General features: G+C 64.1%; 2 protein-coding genes across 4 annotated transcripts; one reads left to right on the top strand and one right to left on the bottom strand.

Moving 5' to 3' along the window:
- The first annotated feature begins 1027 nt into the window (after window positions 1-1027).
- ALG1 (ALG1 chitobiosyldiphosphodolichol beta-mannosyltransferase) lies at window positions 1028-12800 on the top strand. Of its 2 annotated transcripts, XM_002723692.5 has the most exons (14): window positions 1028-1295; window positions 1692-1769; window positions 1855-1958; window positions 4019-4167; window positions 5166-5255; window positions 5550-5660; window positions 6219-6340; window positions 6477-6515; window positions 6800-6859; window positions 8149-8259; window positions 9502-9616; window positions 10342-10417; window positions 11520-11647; window positions 12189-12800. In XM_002723692.5, exons 1-14 carry the CDS (start codon window positions 1091-1093, stop codon window positions 12211-12213), a joined length of 1413 nt encoding a protein of 470 aa, XP_002723738.3. In that variant the 5' UTR covers window positions 1028-1090; the 3' UTR covers window positions 12214-12800. The 2 variants fall into 2 exon arrangements, with proteins under 2 accessions (XP_002723738.3, XP_069920078.1); XM_070063977.1 differs by lacking the exons at window positions 1028-1295; window positions 1692-1769; window positions 4019-4167 and having other exon boundaries at window positions 1881-1958.
- EEF2KMT (eukaryotic elongation factor 2 lysine methyltransferase) lies at window positions 12159-19795 on the bottom strand. Of its 2 annotated transcripts, XM_070063978.1 has the most exons (9): window positions 19643-19785; window positions 18842-18904; window positions 18183-18263; window positions 17258-17359; window positions 14839-14972; window positions 14496-14761; window positions 13651-13845; window positions 13417-13566; window positions 12159-12480 (listed from the first exon to the last, which is right to left on the bottom strand). In XM_070063978.1, exons 1-9 carry the CDS (start codon window positions 19736-19738, stop codon window positions 12380-12382), a joined length of 1188 nt encoding a protein of 395 aa, XP_069920079.1. In that variant the 5' UTR covers window positions 19739-19785; the 3' UTR covers window positions 12159-12379. The 2 variants fall into 2 exon arrangements, with proteins under 2 accessions (XP_069920079.1, XP_002723739.3); XM_002723693.5 differs by lacking the exon at window positions 13651-13845 and having other exon boundaries at window positions 19643-19795.
- Window positions 19796-20026: the final 231 nt, after the last annotated feature.

The following is a 20026-nucleotide window of genomic DNA, read 5'->3' as shown; positions in this document are numbered from 1 at the left end:
GTGGCGCCACCCGTGCTGGGGCCGTGGGCAGGGGTGGGCAGCGGGGTGGCTTCGCAGAGTGCCCTGTGTGCGCAGGCTAGTGATGGAGCAAGGACAAAACGCCTCAGGTCCACGCTGACCTCCGACCTACACAACAGCAAGCAGGCCCCGATTTCTCTGCGCTAATGCAGCCCCACCCTGCCTTGACCAGCCCCGCCCGCCTGGTCTGCTGGACACACCACTGTGTGAAAAGTCCAGCCCTCAGCTGAGCCCTCCCCACTCCTCCAAGCTCTCTCCCTCCAGCTCAGCCCGAGTCCAGCCCCAGCCCCAGCCCAAACCCCTCGCAGCTCGCACTGTGATCTCGCAGGACCTCTGGAACGAGCCCAGCTTAGCTCAGACCCCCAAGACTCCCTTACGGAGCGGTTCATCTACAAAGCGGCGGGAAGGGGCTCGCTCTGCGAGCGTTCACCCGGGAGTGAGACCCCCACCCGGCTTTATTCTGAATGAACCTGGTCTGGCTGTGGCTTCGTCTCTGTCTCTTCTTTCCTGACAGCCAGGGCCCCTGCCCAGGCGAGGCGGTACGCCGTGGCCGCCCCTGACCTCCGCCCCGGGCCGCCCCAGCAGGTGCACTGAAGGCGCAGGGGGCAAATGGTCGCCTCTTCCTGGGAACAGTTTAAAAACAGGTCGTCAGGGTTTTGCCTGCCTCGCTCCCTCCCCTCTCGCTGTATCGTTTATGTTTTACTCAAGCAGAATAAAAATCCTGAAAAGCGAACGTGCCCGCGGCAGGTTGAACTCTCTGTATGGGATGCGCCCGCGCCCCCGGATCTCCTCCGCGGCGGCTCAGGTCAGAGAGGCGCGTGCGCACCGCGGAGGCTCGGTCTGCGGCTGCGCACGGCGTGCCCGGCCCAGGGGCGTGGTCACGGGCGGCTCAGGTCAGAGAGCGCGTGCGCACCGCGGAGGCTCGGTCTGCGGCTGCGCACGGCGTGCCCGGCCCAGGGGCGTGGTCACGGGCGGCTCAGGTCAGAGAGCGCGTGCGCGCCGCGGAGGCTCGGTCTGCGGCTGCGCACGGCGTGCCCGGCCCAGGGGCGTGGTCACGTGGCTGTCTGTCAAGATGGCGGCGTCCTGCGTGGCGCTGCTGGCCGTGCTGGCGCTGTGTCTGCTGCTGCTCCGCGCGGGGAAACGCCGGCGGCAGGGGCGCGCGTCCCGGCATGTGGTCGTCGTGGTGCTGGGCGACGTGGGCCGCAGCCCCCGCATGCAGTACCACGCACTGTCGTTGGCCAAGCACGGCTTCTCCGTGACGCTCCTGGGCTTCTGCGGTGAGCGCGGAGCCCGGCGCGGGTCGGGGGCGAGGCGGCCGCCCCCAGATTCCTCCCAGCGTCTCCTTGGTAGCCTGACCCTGCGGCCTGGAGTCCCCGTGCAGTCTGCAGCCCCGGGGCGGGGGCGGAGGGAGGGTCTGCCTTAGTGCAGGGCGTGCCCGCACTGTGCCAGGCACCGTGGGCGCCTAGGGTGACACCGTGGGCGCCTAGGGTGACACCGTGGGCGCCCGTGCAGTCCGGGCGGGCATGGGCTTCGTTCGTTCTGTCTCCTGGCTGCTGGGGAAGGGAGGAAGGTTTTTGGACAGTCCCGTCCGGTGGTCAGTGCGAACAGAGTCGCGCCGACCGGCGGGTGCGTTGCTGTTGCCGGCACAGCAAATGGGAGGTTCTTGTTTTCAGACTCCAAACCCCGCGATGAGCTCTTGCAGAGCGACCGCATTCAGATGGTGAGGCTGACTGAGCTTCGGCGCCTTGCAGGTAGTGTGCGGTCAGCCTCCCTCCTGGGCCTCCGCGGGGGCGGTGTGGGGCTGCGCGGGTGCTGACGGCGCCTTCTGACCTGCAGTCGGGCCCCGACTTCTCCAGTACGGGATCAAAGTTGCGTTTCAGGCCGTGCACCTGCTGTGGAGGTTGATATGCACGGAGCCCGCCGCCTACATCTTTCTCCAGGTGGGTTCAGCCGCTGGCTTCCTCCTAGAGATCCCCTGTAACCAGTGTTGCTGCCCTCCCAGCCTTTCACAGAGGCTCAGCTGAGAGAGTGGCGTGTGTGTGTGTGCGCGCGTGTGTGTGCGTGTGTGCGTGTGCACTCGCAAAGACGTGAGCAGGAGCCTGTGCGGTGACTCCGTTCTGTCGATGGGGCCCGTCAGTACTCTGTCCTTTAGGGGCCGTCTTACCTTGCGCTTGTTTCGTGTTCAGCTGCTTTGCCTGTGTTACCTCCTTAATCCCCAGGCGACCACACACAGCAGGTTCTTGTGTCGTCTGCGTTTCAGGGATGTGGAAGCCTGCACCCAGAGGCGTTCTGAAAGTAGCTCCGTGTTGCACAGCTAAGAAGTGGCACAGTTAGCTTTTGAACCTTCTGTGTTGTTTTTTTTTTAAACCGTGATGCTGTCCCCCCCACCCCCAAACATTCATTTATTTTATTTGAAAGGCAGAGTTGGAGGGAGAGGGAGAGAGAGAGAGAGAGAGAGAGAGAGATCTTTCATCTGCCTGTTCATTCTCCAAGTAGCTGCAGTGGCCAGAGCTGAGCTGATCTGGAGCCAGGAGCCTCTTCCGGGTCTCCTATGTGGGTGCAGGGGCCCAAGGACTTGGGCCATCTTCTACTGCTTTCCCAGGCCACAGCAGAGAGCTGGATCGGAAGTGGAGCAGCTGGAATTTGAACCAGCACCCATATGGCATGCCGGCACTGCAGGTGGTGGCTTTACCCGCTAAGCCACAGTGCCAGCCCCGCTTTTGAATCTTCTTAGAGTTGAATTTTTTTTTTTTAAGATTTATTTATGTATCTGAAAGGTAAAATGAAAGAGAAGGGGAGAGAGAGATAATCTTCCATTGGCTGCTTTTCTCTCCACATGGCTGCAACACGGGCTGTGCCAGGCTGAAGCCGGGAGCCCAGAACTCCACCCGGGTCTCCCACGTGGGTGCAGGGGCCCCAGCACTCGGGCCGTCTGTGCACTTTCTCAGGCTCACTGGCAGCGAGCTGGTTTGGAAGTAGAGCAGCTGCGCTAGAAGTGGTACTCTGATTTCAGATCCTGACTTTGCAAGCAGAGACTTAACCCGCCGTGCCACAGCGCGGCCCTAGCACGGAGCTTACGGGTCTCCCCCTCACCCGCTGTTGACACGCGGGCACACCTTCCTCCGGTGGGCGGCACCCGGTTGCAGTACTGTGTTTATTTAGTCTCACCTTAACGGACAGTCGGGTTCTTCCAGACATTCTTCCTAACACAAGCAGTGCGGCTCACGTTAGTGCAGTGGGCCCGGGCAGCTTCTTCCTGAAGGTGGGTTCCTGGCCGTGGCCTTGCTCAGCCACAGTTGTGTGTACTTGGAACACGCTGGGATCCGATCCCGGGTCGCCTTACCGTAGGGCCGGGCCGGCTTTTCCCCCACTGACCGGGGTGGCCGTGCTCCCCTGCGTCCTCCGTCTCCAGCCGACGTTGGGCTCAGAGCCTCACTGTGGTGGGTGAACGCGGCTTCGTGTCTGCTCGTGGGTGATCCTGCTCACTTCCGCTCGGTCAGTTCTGTTTCTCTCTCTTTTTTTTTTTTTGACAGGCAGAGTGGACAGTGAGAGAGAGAGACAGAGAGAAAGGTCTTCCTTTGCCGTTGGTTCACCCTCCAATGGCCGCCGCGGCCGGTGTGCTGCGGCCAGCGCACCGCGCTGATCCGATGGCAGGAGCCAGGTGCTTCTCCTGGTCTCCCATGGGGTGCAGGGCCCAAGCACTTGGGCCATCCTCCACTGCACTCCCGGGCCACAGCAGAGAGCTGGCCTGGAAGAGGGGCAACCGGGACAGAATCCGGCACCCTGACTGGGACTAGAACCCGGTGTGCCGGCGCCACAAGGCGGAGGATTAGCCTAGTGAGCCGCGGCGCCGGCCCATTTGTTTCTCTTAGGACGTGTCGTCCCTTTGCGCTGGCAGAGAGGGCCTATCTTCTGCTTCCTGGTTGTCGGGAGCCCGTGTGTTGTTACTGCGGAGTCTGGTCTGGGTTTCCTTGTCTTCATCCTGCCCTTTCTGTCCCAGAACCCCCCCGGCCTGCCTGCCATTGCTGTCTGCTGGTTTGTGGGCTGCCTTTGCGGGAGCAAACTCGTCGTCGACTGGCACAACTACGGCTACTCCATCATGGGTCTGGTGCACGGGCCCCGCCACCCCCTCGTCCTGTTGGCCAAGTGGTGAGATCCGGGTGGAGGGTGTGAATGCCGTCCCTCGGACCTTGTCAACGGGGTGGACTCAGGCTGGTCCTGTGTGTCTGCAGATTGAGGGCCTGGCTGGGTAGGAACAGGCGTCAGCAACGGAGGGCGTTGGGAGGTCCTGAGAGTTGGCCTCCAGCTTAGGCTGCTGTCAGCGGGGCCTGGCTCTTCTCTCTCTGTGATCTCTTCGCAGGGTGTCTCAGGGTCCGGGGGCTCCCCTAGTTTGCATCCCCATGCGATGAGGCTCCAGGGGAGAGCAAGTGTCCCTGGTTGGCTCATGTAGGTCTCATCCGCCCACGGACGCGAGGCACTGTGATCCCCTGTTGTGACAAGAGACGGGTGCGAGTCACACCCGGACCACATGGCTGGACAGAGAGTGAGGGCAGGTCCCAAATCAGCACCACAGTCACTGTGGCGGGAAGAAAGGCCCGTGCAGCAGGTTGGACCCAGAGCAGAAAGCACCCGTTTTAAAAAATCACTGACATTTACTTGAAAGGTAGAGAGACACAGAGGTCTCCCTTATGCCGGCTCACCCCCCAGATGCCCGCAACAGCCAGAGCTGAGCCAGGCTGAAGCCTGGAGCCCAGAGCTCTTCCTGGGTCTCCTGCGTGAGTGGCAGGGACTCAATGCCTTGAGCGTCACCTGCTGCCTGCCTCAGGCCTGGCCACAGTGTCTTGGCACCTCTCGCACCTTTGCTGACTTCCTTTGTACCATGGTGAGAGCAGGTGTGGGCCCCCACTCGGGCAGCGGGAGCACAGGGCGGCTGGGATCGCGTCAGGAGGCCTGTGTTGCATTTCAAGAGAGGCCACTTTTCACTTGGTCGAGTCCCGGTACTTGTGCTGGAAGGTGCCCGGACGTACAGGAAGGTGCAGAGAACCTGCAGGCAGCTCAGGGCTGCTCGCTCTGCAGCCTCTTCTGTAGGGAGCGGGCGGGGTCTCCCTGCGCTGGGTGCCCCGCCCATCAGCCGCGCGTCTCTTCAGGTACGAGAGGCTCTTTGGGCGCCTGGTGCACTTCAACCTGTGTGTGACCAACGCCATGCGGGAAGACCTGGCGGAGAACTGGCACATCAGGTATGGATGCCCATCAGGCCGAAGGAGGCCCGGGGCCCTGGGCTGGTGGGGAAGGGAGCAGCGAGGCTTTCGGCAACACCGAGGGGCTGGGAGGTGCTTGCTGGCCTTGGGACACCAGTGGTGTGGGGGGGCCGGGATTCTTTGCCAGCCAGCTGGGAGGCCCCGGGCAGTTTTGCTGTTAGCACATCTCTGCTTTCGGAGTGATCCCAAGGCCTTGTATTGTCTGAGGCTTGGGTCCCAGGATCCTGGGGCCTGGCCCGCCCCTCCCTGGAGTGCCCCGTGATGTCGTTGCAGAGCAGTGACCGTCCACGACAAGCCGCCGTCCTTCTTCAAAGAGACGCCCCTGCACCTGCAGCACGAGCTGTTCCTGAAGCTGGGCCACACCCACTCTCCCTTCAGGGCCCGGTAGGCCTGCTGGCTTCGGCCGCCGTCTCTCCTCCTCGCTGCCGTGGTGGCCTCTCCCCTGTCTCCACCGCAGACCTGGGAATCCAGGAATCCAGGGCCGGCCCCTGGGTTTTGTAAATAAAGTTTTACTGGGCACACGGCATGCACCCTCCCCTCCTGCCACCTGCGGCGGTTGTGGAGCTGTGCTGGTTTCCGTGCCTGTGCTGGGGTCCCTGGACCTGTCTTCGGGGTGTCCCCTGGAGCTGAGGAGGGGCCCTTGTGCTGCCCTGCATACGTGTTGTCTGTGTCCCCAGTAACCCAGCCTGCTGGCCGAGGGTGTCACGGTGTTCTGTCTGAGAGACAAGTGGGGGAAGGTCAGGCTTGGGAGTCCTGTCTCCTGCTGTGGCCCCTGCCAGCAAGTGACCGCTCTCCCAGGCCTTGGTGGCGGGGTGGGCAGGGCGGTGCTGCTGTGGGCAGGTGCCTGTGCTTTCTGAGCCGGGCCTCACTGAGGTGGGAGACAGCATCCTGGGCCCTAAGTCTGCCCTGCGGCATCTCCCCACTTTTCCTCTGCTCCCCCAGCTCAGAGCCCTCAGACCCTGCTGTGGAGAGGTCGGCCTTCACGGAGCGCGATGCTCGGAGCGGGGCGGTGACACAGCTGCGCGGGCGGCCGGCCCTGCTGGTCAGCAGTACAAGCTGGACAGGTGTGCCTGAGCCCTGCCCCGGGCACTTGGGTGACGGGCACCTGCTGCCCCCTGAGGCCCCCACCAGGAGGGGAGGGTGGGTCGCCGGGCGGGGCACCTGGGGACAGGCCTGTGACGCTCAGTTCTCTTCTTGCAGAGGACGAGGACTTCTCCATCCTGCTGGCTGCCTTAGAAAGTAGGTGTGTGGCTCGGTTGCAGCCCAGGCTTGCTGGGACCCCACAGCTGTGAGATGCTTGGCCTGGCAGGCCTGCTGCGTGCTCCTGTCCCCGGGCCCTGGGTGGGCAGGCACGGCCTGAGGACAGCAGGAGTGGACATGGGCAGCTCTCGGGCCCCGTTTGGGCCATGGGGTGGCCAGGTCTGATGTGAGGTGCTGTGTTGGGAGAGCATCTCCAGCTGTCTCCCCTGCCCCCGCTCTGCTGTCCAGTGGCCCGGTTAGTGGCTCAGTATTTTTGTCCACAGAGTTTGAACAGCTGGCCCTCCACGGAGACAACCTTCCTGCTCTAGTCTGTGTGATAACAGGTACTGCCGGACTCCACGCCCCTGTGCTGGGGGAGGGGGTGGGTGAGCGCGCGGCCTTCAGCTCCCGCACAGCATTGCCTCAGCTCTGCAGGTGGGGTTTCCTCGTCCACTCCTCACAAGGGGAACCAAGGCCCAGGTCGGACTCTCAGAAGACCTCGGGCAGTGGGCTCTCCACATTGTTAGTGGTTTTTATTTATTTATTCACTTTTGAAGATTCATTTATTTTTAGCATTTAGTTCTTTTTTATTTTTTATTTATTTAAGAGGTAGAGTCACAGAGGGAAGGAGAGATAGAAAGATCTTCCACCTGCTGGTTCACTCCCCAGATGGCTGCGATGTCTGGTCTGGGTCTGGGCCAATCCAAAGCCAGGAGTCAGAAGCTTCCTCCAGGTCTCCCATGTGGGTGCAGGGGCCCCAGCATTTGGGCCTTCTCTGGTCTCCCAGGCCATAGCAGAGAGCTGGATTGGAAGAGGAGCAGCCAGGACTCGAACCAGCACCCATGTGGGATTCTGGTGTGGCACGCAGAGGCTTAGCGCACTACTCCACTGCACCGGCCCCTCATTTATTTATTTGAAAGGCAGAGTTAGAGAGAGAGAGAGATCTTCTGTCTGCTGGTTCACTCCCCAAATGGCTGAAAAGGACAGGGCTGGGCCAGACTGAAGCCAGGAGCCAGGAGCTTCTTCTGAGTCTCCCACGTGGGTGCAGGGGCCCGAGGACTTGGGCCGTCCTCCACTGACTTCCCAGGCCATAGCAGGGAGGCGCTGGATGGGAAGTGGAGCAGCCGGGACTCAAGCCGGCACCCATGTGGTGGCAGTGCAGGTGGCTGTGCCTGCTTACCTGCCGGCCCCTCAGTGGTTCTAAGCACCCTTTTATTTTCCAAACCTGAGAGGTCATGTGGGGCCCAGAGCTGCCTCCAGGCACCGGTGAGGAGTGGGGGTGGGGCTCGGCGCTCTGGCCGCTCCCTTCCCTCTTCTCACCTGGCTGGCTCCTGGCGGGGCGGGAAGCAGGCCCGTGTCCCCACCGGGGCTTACATGATGATGCTGTGTCCACCTGGCCAGCATTTATCCCGGCCATGCTCAGAGTCCGGGGCCGGCGGCCGCAGGTCGCAGGGCCTTCCGTACCTCAGTGGCCTGAGTGCCCACCGTGTGGGATCTCTGGCTCCTGAGGCTGTTTGTGGATGGGCCCGGAGGGGCCTGACTGGCTGCTGAGGGGAAGGTATTTTGGGGCAGTGGCCAGAGCTGGGGCCATGGGGCAGGGGGCCTCCTGCAGCCCCTGCTTTTCTCTGCCAAGGCAAAGGGCCCCTGAAGGAGCACTACAGCCGCCTGCTGGCCCAGCGGCGTTTCCAGCACGTCCAGGTGTGCACCCCGTGGCTGGAGGCCGAGGACTACCCCTTACTCCTAGGTGAGAGATCGGCGGGAAGTGGGGCTTGGGGAGGTCCGGGAGGTCGGCCAGAACCTTCAGAACTGTGCCAGCCACGCTCAGCTCACAGGCCAATCACAAAGGCCTCGGGCTAGACTGGGCCCTGGCCCACTGGCCATCTAGGGGTGGCCTGCCGGGAACCCTGGCTGAGTCCTGGAGAGGCCCCTTTGTGGCATGCCAGCCCCTCCCTGCCCAGGAACCCAGAGGCTGTTTGCCAAGGGGCCCTCAGCCCCCACACCCTGCATTCTGCGGTCTGTACCAAGGCTGGGCCTGGGATTGGCTGGGGCCTGTGTCCTCCAGGAGTGGGAGGTGGCAGCTCCCAGGTGTGCAGAGACGGCCTGTCAGCAGAGAAAGCCCCATGTCTCCCTCTCGGTTGCTGGGAGGAGGGAAGCTGGGGACTGTCCCTGGATCATCTCCCAGTGGCCACTGTGAGCTGTGAGCAGTGTCAGCCCACGGCCTTCGGCAGGCAGCAGTTTCCAGTGTCTGTGGAGTTTAACTACTGGGCTTGCTTCATTTGAAAGGCAGAGTGACAGAGACAGAACGCTTCCACCCACTGGTTCACTCCCCAAATGCTCACAGCAACCAGGGTTGGGCCAGGTTGAAACCAGGAGCCCAGAACTCCATCCAGGCCTCCCACGTGGGTACAGGGGCACAAGCACTCGGCCATCTTCCGTTGCTTTCCCAGATGCATTAGCAGGGAGCTGGATCAGAAGCACGGTAGCCAGCCTGGAACTGGCGCTCTGCTAAGGGGTGCGGTGTCCCAAGCTGAGGCCTACCCCGTGCTGCCCAGGCCTGCCCCGCATGCTGTGTCTTCATGAGGACAGCTGGATCTGCCCTGGGTTCTTTTTCAAAGTATCGCAGTAAAATCAGTCGCCGTATCAGCCGTTCGGCCATGTGTGGCTCAGCGGCGTTCATTATGTGCGTGGTGCTGAGCCACCGTCACCACTCCCTGTGTCCGTCGTCACCGGAACAGAAACTGTACCGTGTGCAGTGACTGCCCGGGAGCCTCTTTACAGGAAACGGGTGCAGCGTGGAGTGAGCTCAACTTAAGTGGTGAGCGCTGGGCCGGACGGCCTGGAGTGGCCACTGGGCAGTGCTGCCGGGTCTGCCCTGGCCGGTGTCAGCCCCGTGTGTGCAGCCTAGACCTTCCCTGATCTGCCTGCCGCGGGAGGTGTGCACAGCCCTGCTAGCTCTGTGTTCACACCCCGCCCCACCTCCCTGCAGGGTCGGCGGACCTGGGTGTGTGTCTGCACAAGTCCTCCAGTGGCCTGGACCTGCCCATGAAGGTGGTGGACATGTTCGGGTGCTGCCTGCCTGTGTGTGCAGTGACCTTCAAGTGGTAGGAGTGGAAACAAACTTCCGGGTGTGGGTTCTCAGCCGAGGGGGTCACAGCTGCTGGGCACAGGGGCCCAGCAGGACGCCTCCCATCTGCCCAGGGCAAGGACCCTCTGCTTCCTGTGGCTCAGCTGAGCATGGAGTAGTCGGCTTCCATGTACTGCCAGCACCGCCCATCCCAACAGCAGCAGTGTTCTGTGCTCACAGAATGGGGACGGTGGCCTCTCTCTCCATGTCCCCTCTGGCTGAGCCGTGTAGTGGGGTGTGTCAGCCGTGTGTCATCGTGTGACTGCACTGCTGCTGTGGGAATGGGCGGTGTTGGCAGAGTTTGTAGAATGTGGCCCCAGGGCTGGGCACTGTGGGAGGTTGAGGGGGCGCGACCCTCCCGTGAGCTGAGCTAGGACAGATCAAACTGTCCGTGGCCCTGAGAAGCTGCCACCGTGTACGGAGCCGATCTTGGGGCACCCTCTACCTTTGTTCTTGGGCGTGGAGTTAAGACGGAAGCAGCCCCTGAGCGGGTTCTCACTGAAGAACAGGCAGTGCCTGAGCTCCGTGCATTGGCACAGGCCCCTCCTGTACATCAGCCTGGACGCTGTGTGGTCCACAGGTCAGGCGTTCTGTGCAGACACACTCTGAAAGCAGAGTCAGAAACCCCCCTGCTTTGGGGGTGGGGCGCCAGGACGGCCACAGGTTCCTCTCCATGCAGCTCGGGCCTCCCTCTCTCTGCAGTTTACACGAGCTTGTGAGGCATGAAGAGAATGGCCTGGTCTTCCAGGACTCGGAGGAGCTGGCTGCTCAGCTGCAGGTAGCCACGTCGGTCCCTCGCTCCTGGATTCGCAGTGGTGGGAGCGAGAAGCTGTGGTGGGGGTGGGCCTGGGCGGCAGGCTCCCAGAGGCCAGTGGGCGCAGAGCTGGGACACATTCCTGCCTGCCCTCCAGGTTCACGGTGGCCCTGTGTGGGCAGTCAGGATCGGAGGTGCGAGTGGGCAGTGAACGGAGCCTTTGGAGCAGCCCTGAGAGATGGCTGGGGTTTTGCAAACTGCATCACAAAAATTCCTCGTTCTGTTTGGCAAAGACTTACTCATTTGGAAGGCAGAGTGAGAGAGGGAAAAGCAGGTGTCTTCCATCTGCTGGTTCACCCCCCAGACGGCTGCCGTGGCTGGGAGGAGCCTGGAGCTCCATCCTGGTCTCCGACATGAGTGGCAGGGGCTTGGGCACCTGGGCCGTCATCCGCTGCTCTCCCAGGCACACTGTCAGGGAGCTGGACTGCAAGCGGAGCAGCTGGGACGCTGCCCGTGCCTGATGTGGGATGTGCACGTCAGCGTCAGCGGCTTACCAACTCTGCCACAGCGAGGGCCTGGCGTGCTCGTCCTTGACAAGATAGTGGTTGGCAGGCTTCCACCCAGGCGCTGCCACGCCAACTGCCACACGCCTGCCGCAGCGTGAAGGCAGCCAGACTGGGGGTGGGGTGGGGGGCCGGGTACCACTAAACCCTCACTCAGAGGCGAGGGGCCAGACGTGGCCTGCTGACCTGACCTACAGGCAGCAGAGCGCGAGGCAGTCCGTGCCCCTCCCGGCAGACGGGTGGACCACGCTGGGGAGGGCCCACGGAGGAACTGCTGGCAGAGGCCGGGAGGTGCCCGAGGCACGGAGCCTAGGAGGAGGGTGTGCAGGGAGACTTCCAGAAAGCACTGTCAGGCAGGAGCCGGAGCATGTGGGGGCCTGGGGGGAACAGGACGGGGGTGCTGGTCAGGGGCCTGGGGGGGGGGACAGGACGGGGTGCATGTGGGAGCCTGGGGGGGACAGGACGGGGTGCTGGTCAGGGGCCTGGGGGGGGACAGGACGGGGTGCATGGGGGGGCCTGGGCCTGAGGAGGGCCTAGGCAAGCTCTGGTCCACTTCCTTGCAGATGCTCTTCTCAAAGTTCCCGGATCCCGCGGGCAAGCTGAGCCAGTTCCGGAGGAACCTCCGGGAGTCACGGCAGCTGCGATGGGATGAGAGCTGGGAGCAGACCGTGCTTCCTCTCCTGATGGACCGGTGAGTCCTGCTCGCCGACACCGGGCAGCGCCCCCCAGTGGCCAGGAGACAGAAGGACAACAGCAGGAGCAGCCCTTCTTGTAAGGACAGGAACCAGGGGCCTCCCTGCTGCTGGGAGACTGGGAACCCCCTCATTGCTCTCAGGGCCGCTGCCCCAGCCGGCTTCCTTCTCCGGACCTCAGCGTCTCACCCCCCTGCTCGTCTCCTGACCTCAGCATCTCACCCCCCTGCTCGTCTCCCGACCTCAGCGTCACCCCAGCATCTTCCTGCAGCCTCAACACAGGCTCTGCCACGGCCTGGCTCTCAGGGGCTGGGAGTTCAGGGACCGTCATACTTGATACTGGGAGTTCAGGGACCGTCATACTTGATACTGGGAGTTCAGGGACCGTCGTACTTGATACTGGGAGTTCAGGGACCGTCACACTTGATACTGGGAGTTCAGGGACCGTCGTACTTGATACTGGGAGTTCAGGGACCGTCGTACTTGATACTGGGAGTTCAGGGACCGTCGTACTTGATACACATTTTCATTTGCACAAAGGAAAGGTGCTCTGTGGTTTTCTTGAGCCTGAAATGGTGCACCTTTGAGTGGAGCAAGGCCGTGGGTCCCGGAGTGGAATGGAACATTCCCCCAGCGTTCAAGCCCAGGGACAGCACTGTCAGCGTTTCCACGGGAGCTGTCTTCCCACGCTGCCTGCGATCCTGATTTCTCACCATGTCCGGGAAGGGAGCCTACAGCGCCAGCTTCAGAATCACCACCTCCCACTGCTCCTCGTAAGGAAACAGAGCCCGGTCGTGAGGGGGCACCACCTCCCAGCGGATCCCGGCCTGGCCTGCAAACAGAGCACACGCGTCACAGGATGCGGGTGTTTAGGGACAGACTGCCGGTCTGATGGGCTCAGACTGCCAGGCCCACCCCAGAGCCTAGCACCAGGAACCTGTGTTCTTGTCAGCAGTGGCGGGCAGCCGGGGGCAGCCCCCGCTGCCTTGGTGCAGGCTGAGAAGGTCTGGGATCTGACCCGCATCTGCCTGGCTGCTCAGGACGCTGGCGGCCATGGCGTCCTGCCGCGTGTTGACCAGTGCAAGGACGCCAGCCAGGGGCCTCTGCATTTCTGCCATGAAGGAAGCAGTAAAGATGTGAATGTGTACAGGTCCTGGTGTGCCGTGTTAGCTCGTCAGCTGGGAGTGGGCCGTGTGGAACTTTCCTGCCACGGCTGAAGGAGAACCACACTGCCTGCACCTGCTCTGCGGCACGGGGGGACTGCACGTGGTCTGTCCACGGCTGCCCTGGCCTGCGGTAGGTGGTTTTGGGTGGGGTGGGTGTAGCCTGGCTGCCAGCTTGTCCCACTGTTGGTGCACTGTACATGCCACAGCGTGCCTGGTGAGCAGTCCCTGTGTGCCTGGCACTATCCTAGCAGTCAAAGCTCCCCTGGAGGCAGGTGTCAGCTGTGCTCGGTGGTGCCCGGCACACGGGAGTGCTCACCAGGCATGCCGTGGCACCGTATGAGTGCACCAGCACTGGGGTGGATGTCGCCCGAGCGGAGAAGGCAGGACCCTGAAGGGCAGGGAGAGTGAGGGCCCAGAACCCGGCAGGCCTGACCCTGACCCTGACCCTGACCCTGACGGCCCCTCCCACCGCCTGCATGTTCACAACCTGCTCTGGTCTCCGGGATCACTGCCTGGCCCCTGCCTGCGGGGCCTCCTGGCTGTGTCCCAGGGTCCCTCTTGGCCACGTCTGCCTTGCTGGCGTCCTGTAGCCAGGGGCTCACCTAGCTGCGCAGTGAACAGCTGGGGTGTTCCTGGGTTGCGGACGGTGGAGGCCACGTAGACGTCGGGAGCCCGTTTTTCCTTCCGGCAGCCCGAGAGCCTCCGCAGGAGCCCGACCAGTGAGAGGATGGCATCTGGGCAGTACAGCACATCTGGGGGGAGGGTTCAGGTTACTGGGGTGCACGGTTTTATATAACCATGAGCTACAGATGGAGAAAAGACCTGCCGCCACTCACGGGGGTTCTTTAAGGAACGCTTCCCTGGCCCTGGGCCTAGGGGGAGTGTCTTAATGAGGCAGGGCCTCCTCCGACTTGCTGCCTGGGACCTGCTGGTGTTGGCTGTGGGTGGCATGCGCTCGTCGGTCTCTGTCAGCCAGGCCTGCAGGGGCTGTGGCCCTGGCCACTGTGGGGCCCAGGACCAGAGGCCCAGCTCTGTTGAGGCGGAAAGGGGAACTGAGTGCGGCAGCAGACACAGGGCCCTTGGTGGCCCAGCCGAGCACCACCTGGCCCCCTCCTGCGACCTGTAAGACTCAGGGTGTAGGGCAGACGTGTGGGTGGGGACAGCCAGGGCCACAGGGCTGCACAGGTGCGTGGTGACAACAGTGTGAGCACAGCCACGCGTGGGACAGGCGACGCCAGTGTGGATGGGTGGGGGCCGCTGGGTGCCGGCAACCTGCCGAGGACAGGCGCAGCCCTGGTGGAGCCGCGATGCTCTTTAGGGCCCCAGGACCGCGGGGGGCTGCCGTGCCCTTCCCTGCCCGCATCTGAAGCCTGGGGTGGGCGTAGGCGCAGGCGCAGCCTTGTTGGATGCCTGGTGGTGAATGCTGGCATCTTGGGCCTGGCCCTCGGCTCTGATGGGCAGCTGTGCTCTGCCGTTCAGGTCACAGACAGCAATGCAGGCGCTGCCCTGGGGCTGCCGAGACGGCCTGGAGCCTTTTCTCACCTCTAGCCTTGCTGGGAAGAGCCAGGGCCTGGTGGCCGACACGGCAGCCCTAACAGGAGTTGGCCCGTCTGCAGAGAGGGGGCTGTGGTCTCAGGGAAGCGGAGGCCCCATCACTCCCCTACCCGTGGCTGGGCGGTACCTGCGGCGATGACCACGTCTGGCTGGAAGGCAGAGAGCTGCAGGTCCGTGGCGACGTCCCAGTCCAGCTGGGCCACGGTGACCGCGGGCTGCCGGGGGTCTGCGGTCACGTCTGGCTCCAAGGAGAAGCCGTTGAGAGCAATGTTCTGGCGGAGCTGCTCGAGGACGCGGCTGTGACAGTCGCTGAAGACGAACGCTCTGGGGTGGCACGTCCTGCAGATGGCCAGGCCCGTGAGGCCGGCCCCGCTGCCCAGCTCCAGGACGGTCCTGGTCGGGGAGGGGGATCGTGTCTGTGACTGGGCCCCGGCAAACCCGCCTCTCACCTGCCCGTGTCCCAGGCTCACCTGTGAGCAAAGGCTGCTGGGTTCTGCACGGCCCATTCTGCCAGGTACAGGGCGGCGTCCCACGTGACCAGGCCTGTGGTGCCGTGCGCCACGATGGCGGTGCTCTCTGTGAGCGTGACCGCATCTCCAGAAGGCTGCACCAGGAGAGGGCGGGGACAGGGAGTTAATTGAGCCGTCGGGGCGGGAGCTGGCGGTTCACAGAAATCACGGCACGGCCACACCTCGGGATGCGCGGTGGCAGTGCGAGGAGTGACCCGCTGGCTCCAGAACCAAACCAGAACCAACCCAAGCAGCATGGACGGGTCTCGAGGGCTATGCGAGCTGAGCAGCCAAACTCGGGCTGCTGCTGGTTAGACCGGAGAAGCACTGAAGGAGCGCACGCCCACCGAGATGCTGACCCAGAGTGAGACCGAGACAGGCGAGCCGACGAGGACGGAGACTCCAGTGGCGAGGAGCAGGCATTCGGCAACACCGACTGCCGGCCTGAATGTGGCAAGGATGCGCCGCCTCCGGCGCTGGCCTTAGGAACCCCACCGGAGAAGGGAGGACGTCAGCAGAGCGCAGCGTGGGTGTGACTCGCCTGTGGAGCTCAGACTGAGCCCTCAGAGCCACAGGGAGGGCTGCGGGAGGGACAGCGGCCCTCAGAGCTGCCCGTGCACAGCGCGCGGCACAAACACTCCCAAGATGTGCACACGTAAGGCTACAGAAAACCAGATGGGGACGCTACCCGTGTCACGAGCCCTTGAACATGGCTGCTCGGGTCTGAGAGGTGGGAGAGATCTGGAGTGGGAGCAGGGTCTGACCTGCCGCTGCTGGACTGTGGGGCGGTACCTTCTGGAAGCTGAGAACACCCCTTGGCCAGGAGCCAGCAAGGAAATGGAGTTCAGTGCCAGGCCGCCGGAGGCTGAACTCCGATGACCTGGATGTGCCCGAGGGCCTTGCCGTTACCTGGATCTTGGCCTTGGAGGAGTGAAAGCAGCCGCGCCCGCCCCACGTCTGAGCTGCACAAGCGCAGGACAGTTAAGCGTACGGTGCTGTAAGCAGCTGAGTTTGAGATGACGGTGTGGTAATGTGTTCTGACTGCAGCACGACAGGGTGATGGCTCTGTGGTGACAGTGTGGTTACAGCGCGGCCCAGGCAGCAGGGTGGGGGCACTTGGGGACAGGATGGGCTGGCGCTCCGGGATGCTCCTGGGGCAACAGGACAAAGCTAGTGGGCAGTGATGGGCTGGCCCGACTCCGTCACATGCTCTGCTCCCAGGGGCCAGCTTGTGCTACATAGATCCCAGAGGAGCAGAGTAACCCGGTCACCCGCCTATGCCTTACAGCAGCCGTCTCTCACAGCAGCGTCACCGTAAGACGCCCAGACGTGGCCCTCCCATGCTCCCTGCTATGCCCCAACACCAGGGGCTCGAACTATTTCCCGAAAGAACCCAGAGCTTCTGGAAGAAACAGTTCCGCTGCAGGAGACACACAAGGGGAGTCGGGAAGTGGGATGGGGAACACAGCAGGAGATCCGGCAGGGCGACGGCAGACTCTGAAGCCAGATGGCCCCGGCTCACTCTCCTGAGGACGGGCAGAGGCCAGGCATCCAGCCTCAGCCCCTCCTTCCTGTGTGAGTGGCACCCCTGGGTGAGACGGGGGATGCAGGCAGGCAGCTCCTGGTGCTTCCTGCAGCTGATGTGTGAAGACAGCAGAGAACCCGAAAATCACCCTGAGCGCTCCCTGCGCTTGGGAGTCTAAGCCGATTCCGCCTGGGGCAAACGAGAAACGCCTTGGCTCCCAGGACCCCAAACCGTGCTGCTGCCGGAGGGCGCAGGTGGACACGCGTCAGCATGTGGGGCCGAGCGGGGAGGAACAGGCTGACGGCACCGTGACCACGCAGCCAGGAGGCGGCCCAGGCCTTCAATGAGGCGAGCTCAGGAAAGAAAGTGCCGGAAGGAGACGTCAGACCACGCCTGGTTCACAAGCAGACATGAGTGAGGGAACCATGAAGAAATGGAAGGGTGTGAATCCTCTAACGGGCAGGCCAGCGGGGGCTGGTGCTGGGCGGGGGCCCGATGCCCAGACTCTGTTCCTCGAACAGCGGTAGCTGGGTGACTCAAGCTGTGTGCTTCTCTGTATCCACACTGTGTTTTGTAACGAAAGATCAAAACCAACAATGAAAACCAAGATCTGACCAGCTATGACAAGAAGCTGGAATCCCAGGCACTGTCCAGGGCCAGGACGGTAGTGGTGGACGCGGGAGAGCTCGTGCCTGGTTCTGCCCGTCCCTCGGGCACCCACCGTGTGGAAGCTACGTCAGAGCCCGCAGCCCCCCAGCACAGGCCTGGGGGGGAGGCTCCCGGACAGCAGACCCCGCCCAGGCCGCCGGGAGCCCGGGTTTTCACTGCCTGAAGGGGCAGGTGCACATCTCGTACCAGCAAGTAGCTCCGGCGGCACTGCGTGGACTCCTCGGTGGCCAGGACCTCCGCCAGCGCCTCGTACAGCTCGTCCAGGGGCTCTGCGTGCACAGCCTCGTGCTGGGTGGACAGTGACAGCCTCAGCTGAGAGCAGGAAGCTGCCCGCCGTAAACGAGCCGCAGTTTGCTCCGCTGTGACCTGAGAAACTGGCTCATGGAAACCTCCCCTGGGGGTGGGGCTACTCACAGGTGTGAGGGCCCAGGGCTGGGCAGGTGCACACCTGGGCTTCCCTGGGTACCAACAGGGAGGCCGGTGGCAGCTGTGAGGAGAACCCTGGGCAGGGGCCGCAGGACGGGCTGCCCAGGACAGGGTGTGGTTTCCACCTCAGTGGGCAGCCGCTAGGGGAGCAGGGATGACTTTGCTCAGCCTGGGTGAGGTGTGGCCCCATGTGGGTGGTCACAGCACATCCTGGAGGGGCCCTGAAAAATCGCCTGACGCCTGCCCAGTGTCCAGCCAGCTCGCCCTTCACTGTCGCCCCGTGGTGGTTAGAAGAGCGGCAGTGCCAGGGAGCTCAATGGGGAGAACTGAGCAGGGGACTGCTCTGAGGGTCTTGCAGGAGCAGGAGCCTCCCACGTGGGCTGGCAGCAGCCCAGCAACGGGCAAGCCCACTGGGCTGCAGGACACGGGGAGAGTGGGCGGGGCCCCAGAGAGGCAGCTGCTGCAGAGAGCCCTGAGAGCAAGGAGGGAGAAGCGGCTGGGCCTCTCCCCTCTCCTGCCCTGCACTGCCTCGCACAGATCCACCCCGCTGGCCGCACTGTCCAGAGAGGCCCCTACCACACACAGGTTTGTGCAGAGGGCAGAGGGCACAGGCCGAGCGCCCCTAGACAGAGCCAGCCAGGCCCTGCCAGCAGCCTGGCCGCGAGTGGACACTGCCAGCACTGACCTTTCTGATGAGCTCCGAGAGAAAGCGCCGGACGTAGGTCCCCGACGGCGGGTGCTTCACACACAGAGGGTGTCTCGCGGTCTATGAGAGGCCAAGCGGTTAGGGCGGGAGAGCCCCAGTCTAATGCCTCCAGCGAGGAGTGGGCAGCGGATGCCCTCAGGCACTTGGGGGATTCAGTCCTGAAGCAGTCTGCTCCCCGCCCAGGTGGGGGTAGTGTGCCTAAGCCCCTCCCCAGGCAGGAACCAGGCGTGAAAGGACCCACGCCCGCCAACCTCTCCCGGGGCAGCCGTGGCAACCAGAGTGCGTGGTGAGGACAACGTGGGACCCTGGCTCCGGGGGAGGTCCCAGCCCTCCGTGGGCTGCTGTCCCAGGCCAAGGAGGAGCGGTGAGGAATGCTGTGATCCAGGAGCAGCCGGGGACAGGCTGGGGGACAGGCTGGGGCCCCGCCCGGGGCGGGCTCCGGGAAGAGCGGAGAGCAGGTGCAACGTTGCAGGCAGGGACAGTGGGGGCACGCCAAGGTGGCTGTCACCGGCACTCAGAGGCGACTGGGCAGGTGGAGTGTGTGAGGAGGGGTGGCTGCTGGTACTGGCGGGGGACGCTGAGGGCCGTGCCCCAGGGCGCAGTGTCGGCCCTGCTACCAGGAGGCTCCGGGTGCTTACCCTCTGCACGAGATCCTGCAGCAGCTTCAACCCCGACGGGCCCCTTAACTCCTCTTCCAGGCTCTGTTTGGGGAGGGAGGGAGGGAGAGAGCGAGAGAGCGCGCGCTCAAGGGCGAGTCGTGGGGCCACCAAGCACACACTGCAAGCTGCACGCCCCCCACCCCCTCCCGCAGCGCAGTGGGGACCTCCCCCTGCCCCTCCAGCTTTGCCCTGGGCCCATTCCTCATTTCCCACTCTCCGCTCCTGGCCTCCTGAGATGTCTGCAGGGGACGGCGGCCCCCACGGAAAGGCACCCCACAAACACGGGGTCCCCGGAGGAAACACTACCAGCAACCCCGCAACAGCCTGCCGGGCGGAGTCGACGCGAGCGGTCTCTGCGGTCTCAGTACTCGCCTCCTCCCTAAGTACCCCCGGTCACCCGTGAGCGCCGTGGGTGAGCTCGGCGGGTCCCGACGGGGCGGGAAGGCGTGGTCCGCCTGCCGAGCTCATCCCCCAGTGCCGCGGGCTCGCGCGCAGCTGGCCGCCCAGGTGCGCAGCTCCCGGGGGGAGCCGCGTCCGGCGACCTCCGCGGCCAGCTCGCGCGGCGAGATGCAAACGGGGCAGGGGCGCGGAGCCCGAAAGGGAGGGGAGCCGAGCCGAGCCGAGCCGAGCCACGCCACGCCACGCCACGCCACGCCACACCACGCCACGCACTCGGACCGGGACCGGAGCCACAGCCGCCACGCGAGCGCCGGGCCGAGACCCGCCCCTGCCCCGCCGCCCGCACGCCCCGCCGGCCTCGCCCGCGCTTAAGCCGCCCACCTGCCACGGGAAGGAGCGCAGCGCACGCGACGCCAGGAAGCGGCGCTCGAAAGTCTGCAGCAGGCGCTCCGTGCCCACGCGCTCCTCCGGCGCCATGGCGGGGGCGGGGCCGCGGCGTTGCCGGGAGACCGGGCGGAGCCTAGAGGAGGCGGGCCTGGGGCGTGGGCGGGGCCAGCGAAGCGCGTCGTCGGGGCGGGGCTTTTGGGGCCGTGGGGAGGCGGGGTGTGGGGGAGGATGAGGCCAATACATTCTGGAGGCGGGGCTTAGGTCCAGGCGGGGCGTGGAGTTTGGGGGCGGGGCTTCTGGCAGGTTTCTGGAGGCGGGGCCAGGAGGTGCTTGCGTCCTGGGGGTGGGGCTTGGGGGTGGAGCGGCGAGGAGGGGCTT

This window comes from Oryctolagus cuniculus, chromosome 19, assembly GCF_964237555.1.
Source record: "Oryctolagus cuniculus chromosome 19, mOryCun1.1, whole genome shotgun sequence".
In the NCBI taxonomy this organism is placed as follows: domain Eukaryota; kingdom Metazoa; phylum Chordata; class Mammalia; order Lagomorpha; family Leporidae; genus Oryctolagus; species Oryctolagus cuniculus.
This window is presented reverse-complemented; position numbering and strand designations above follow the sequence as displayed.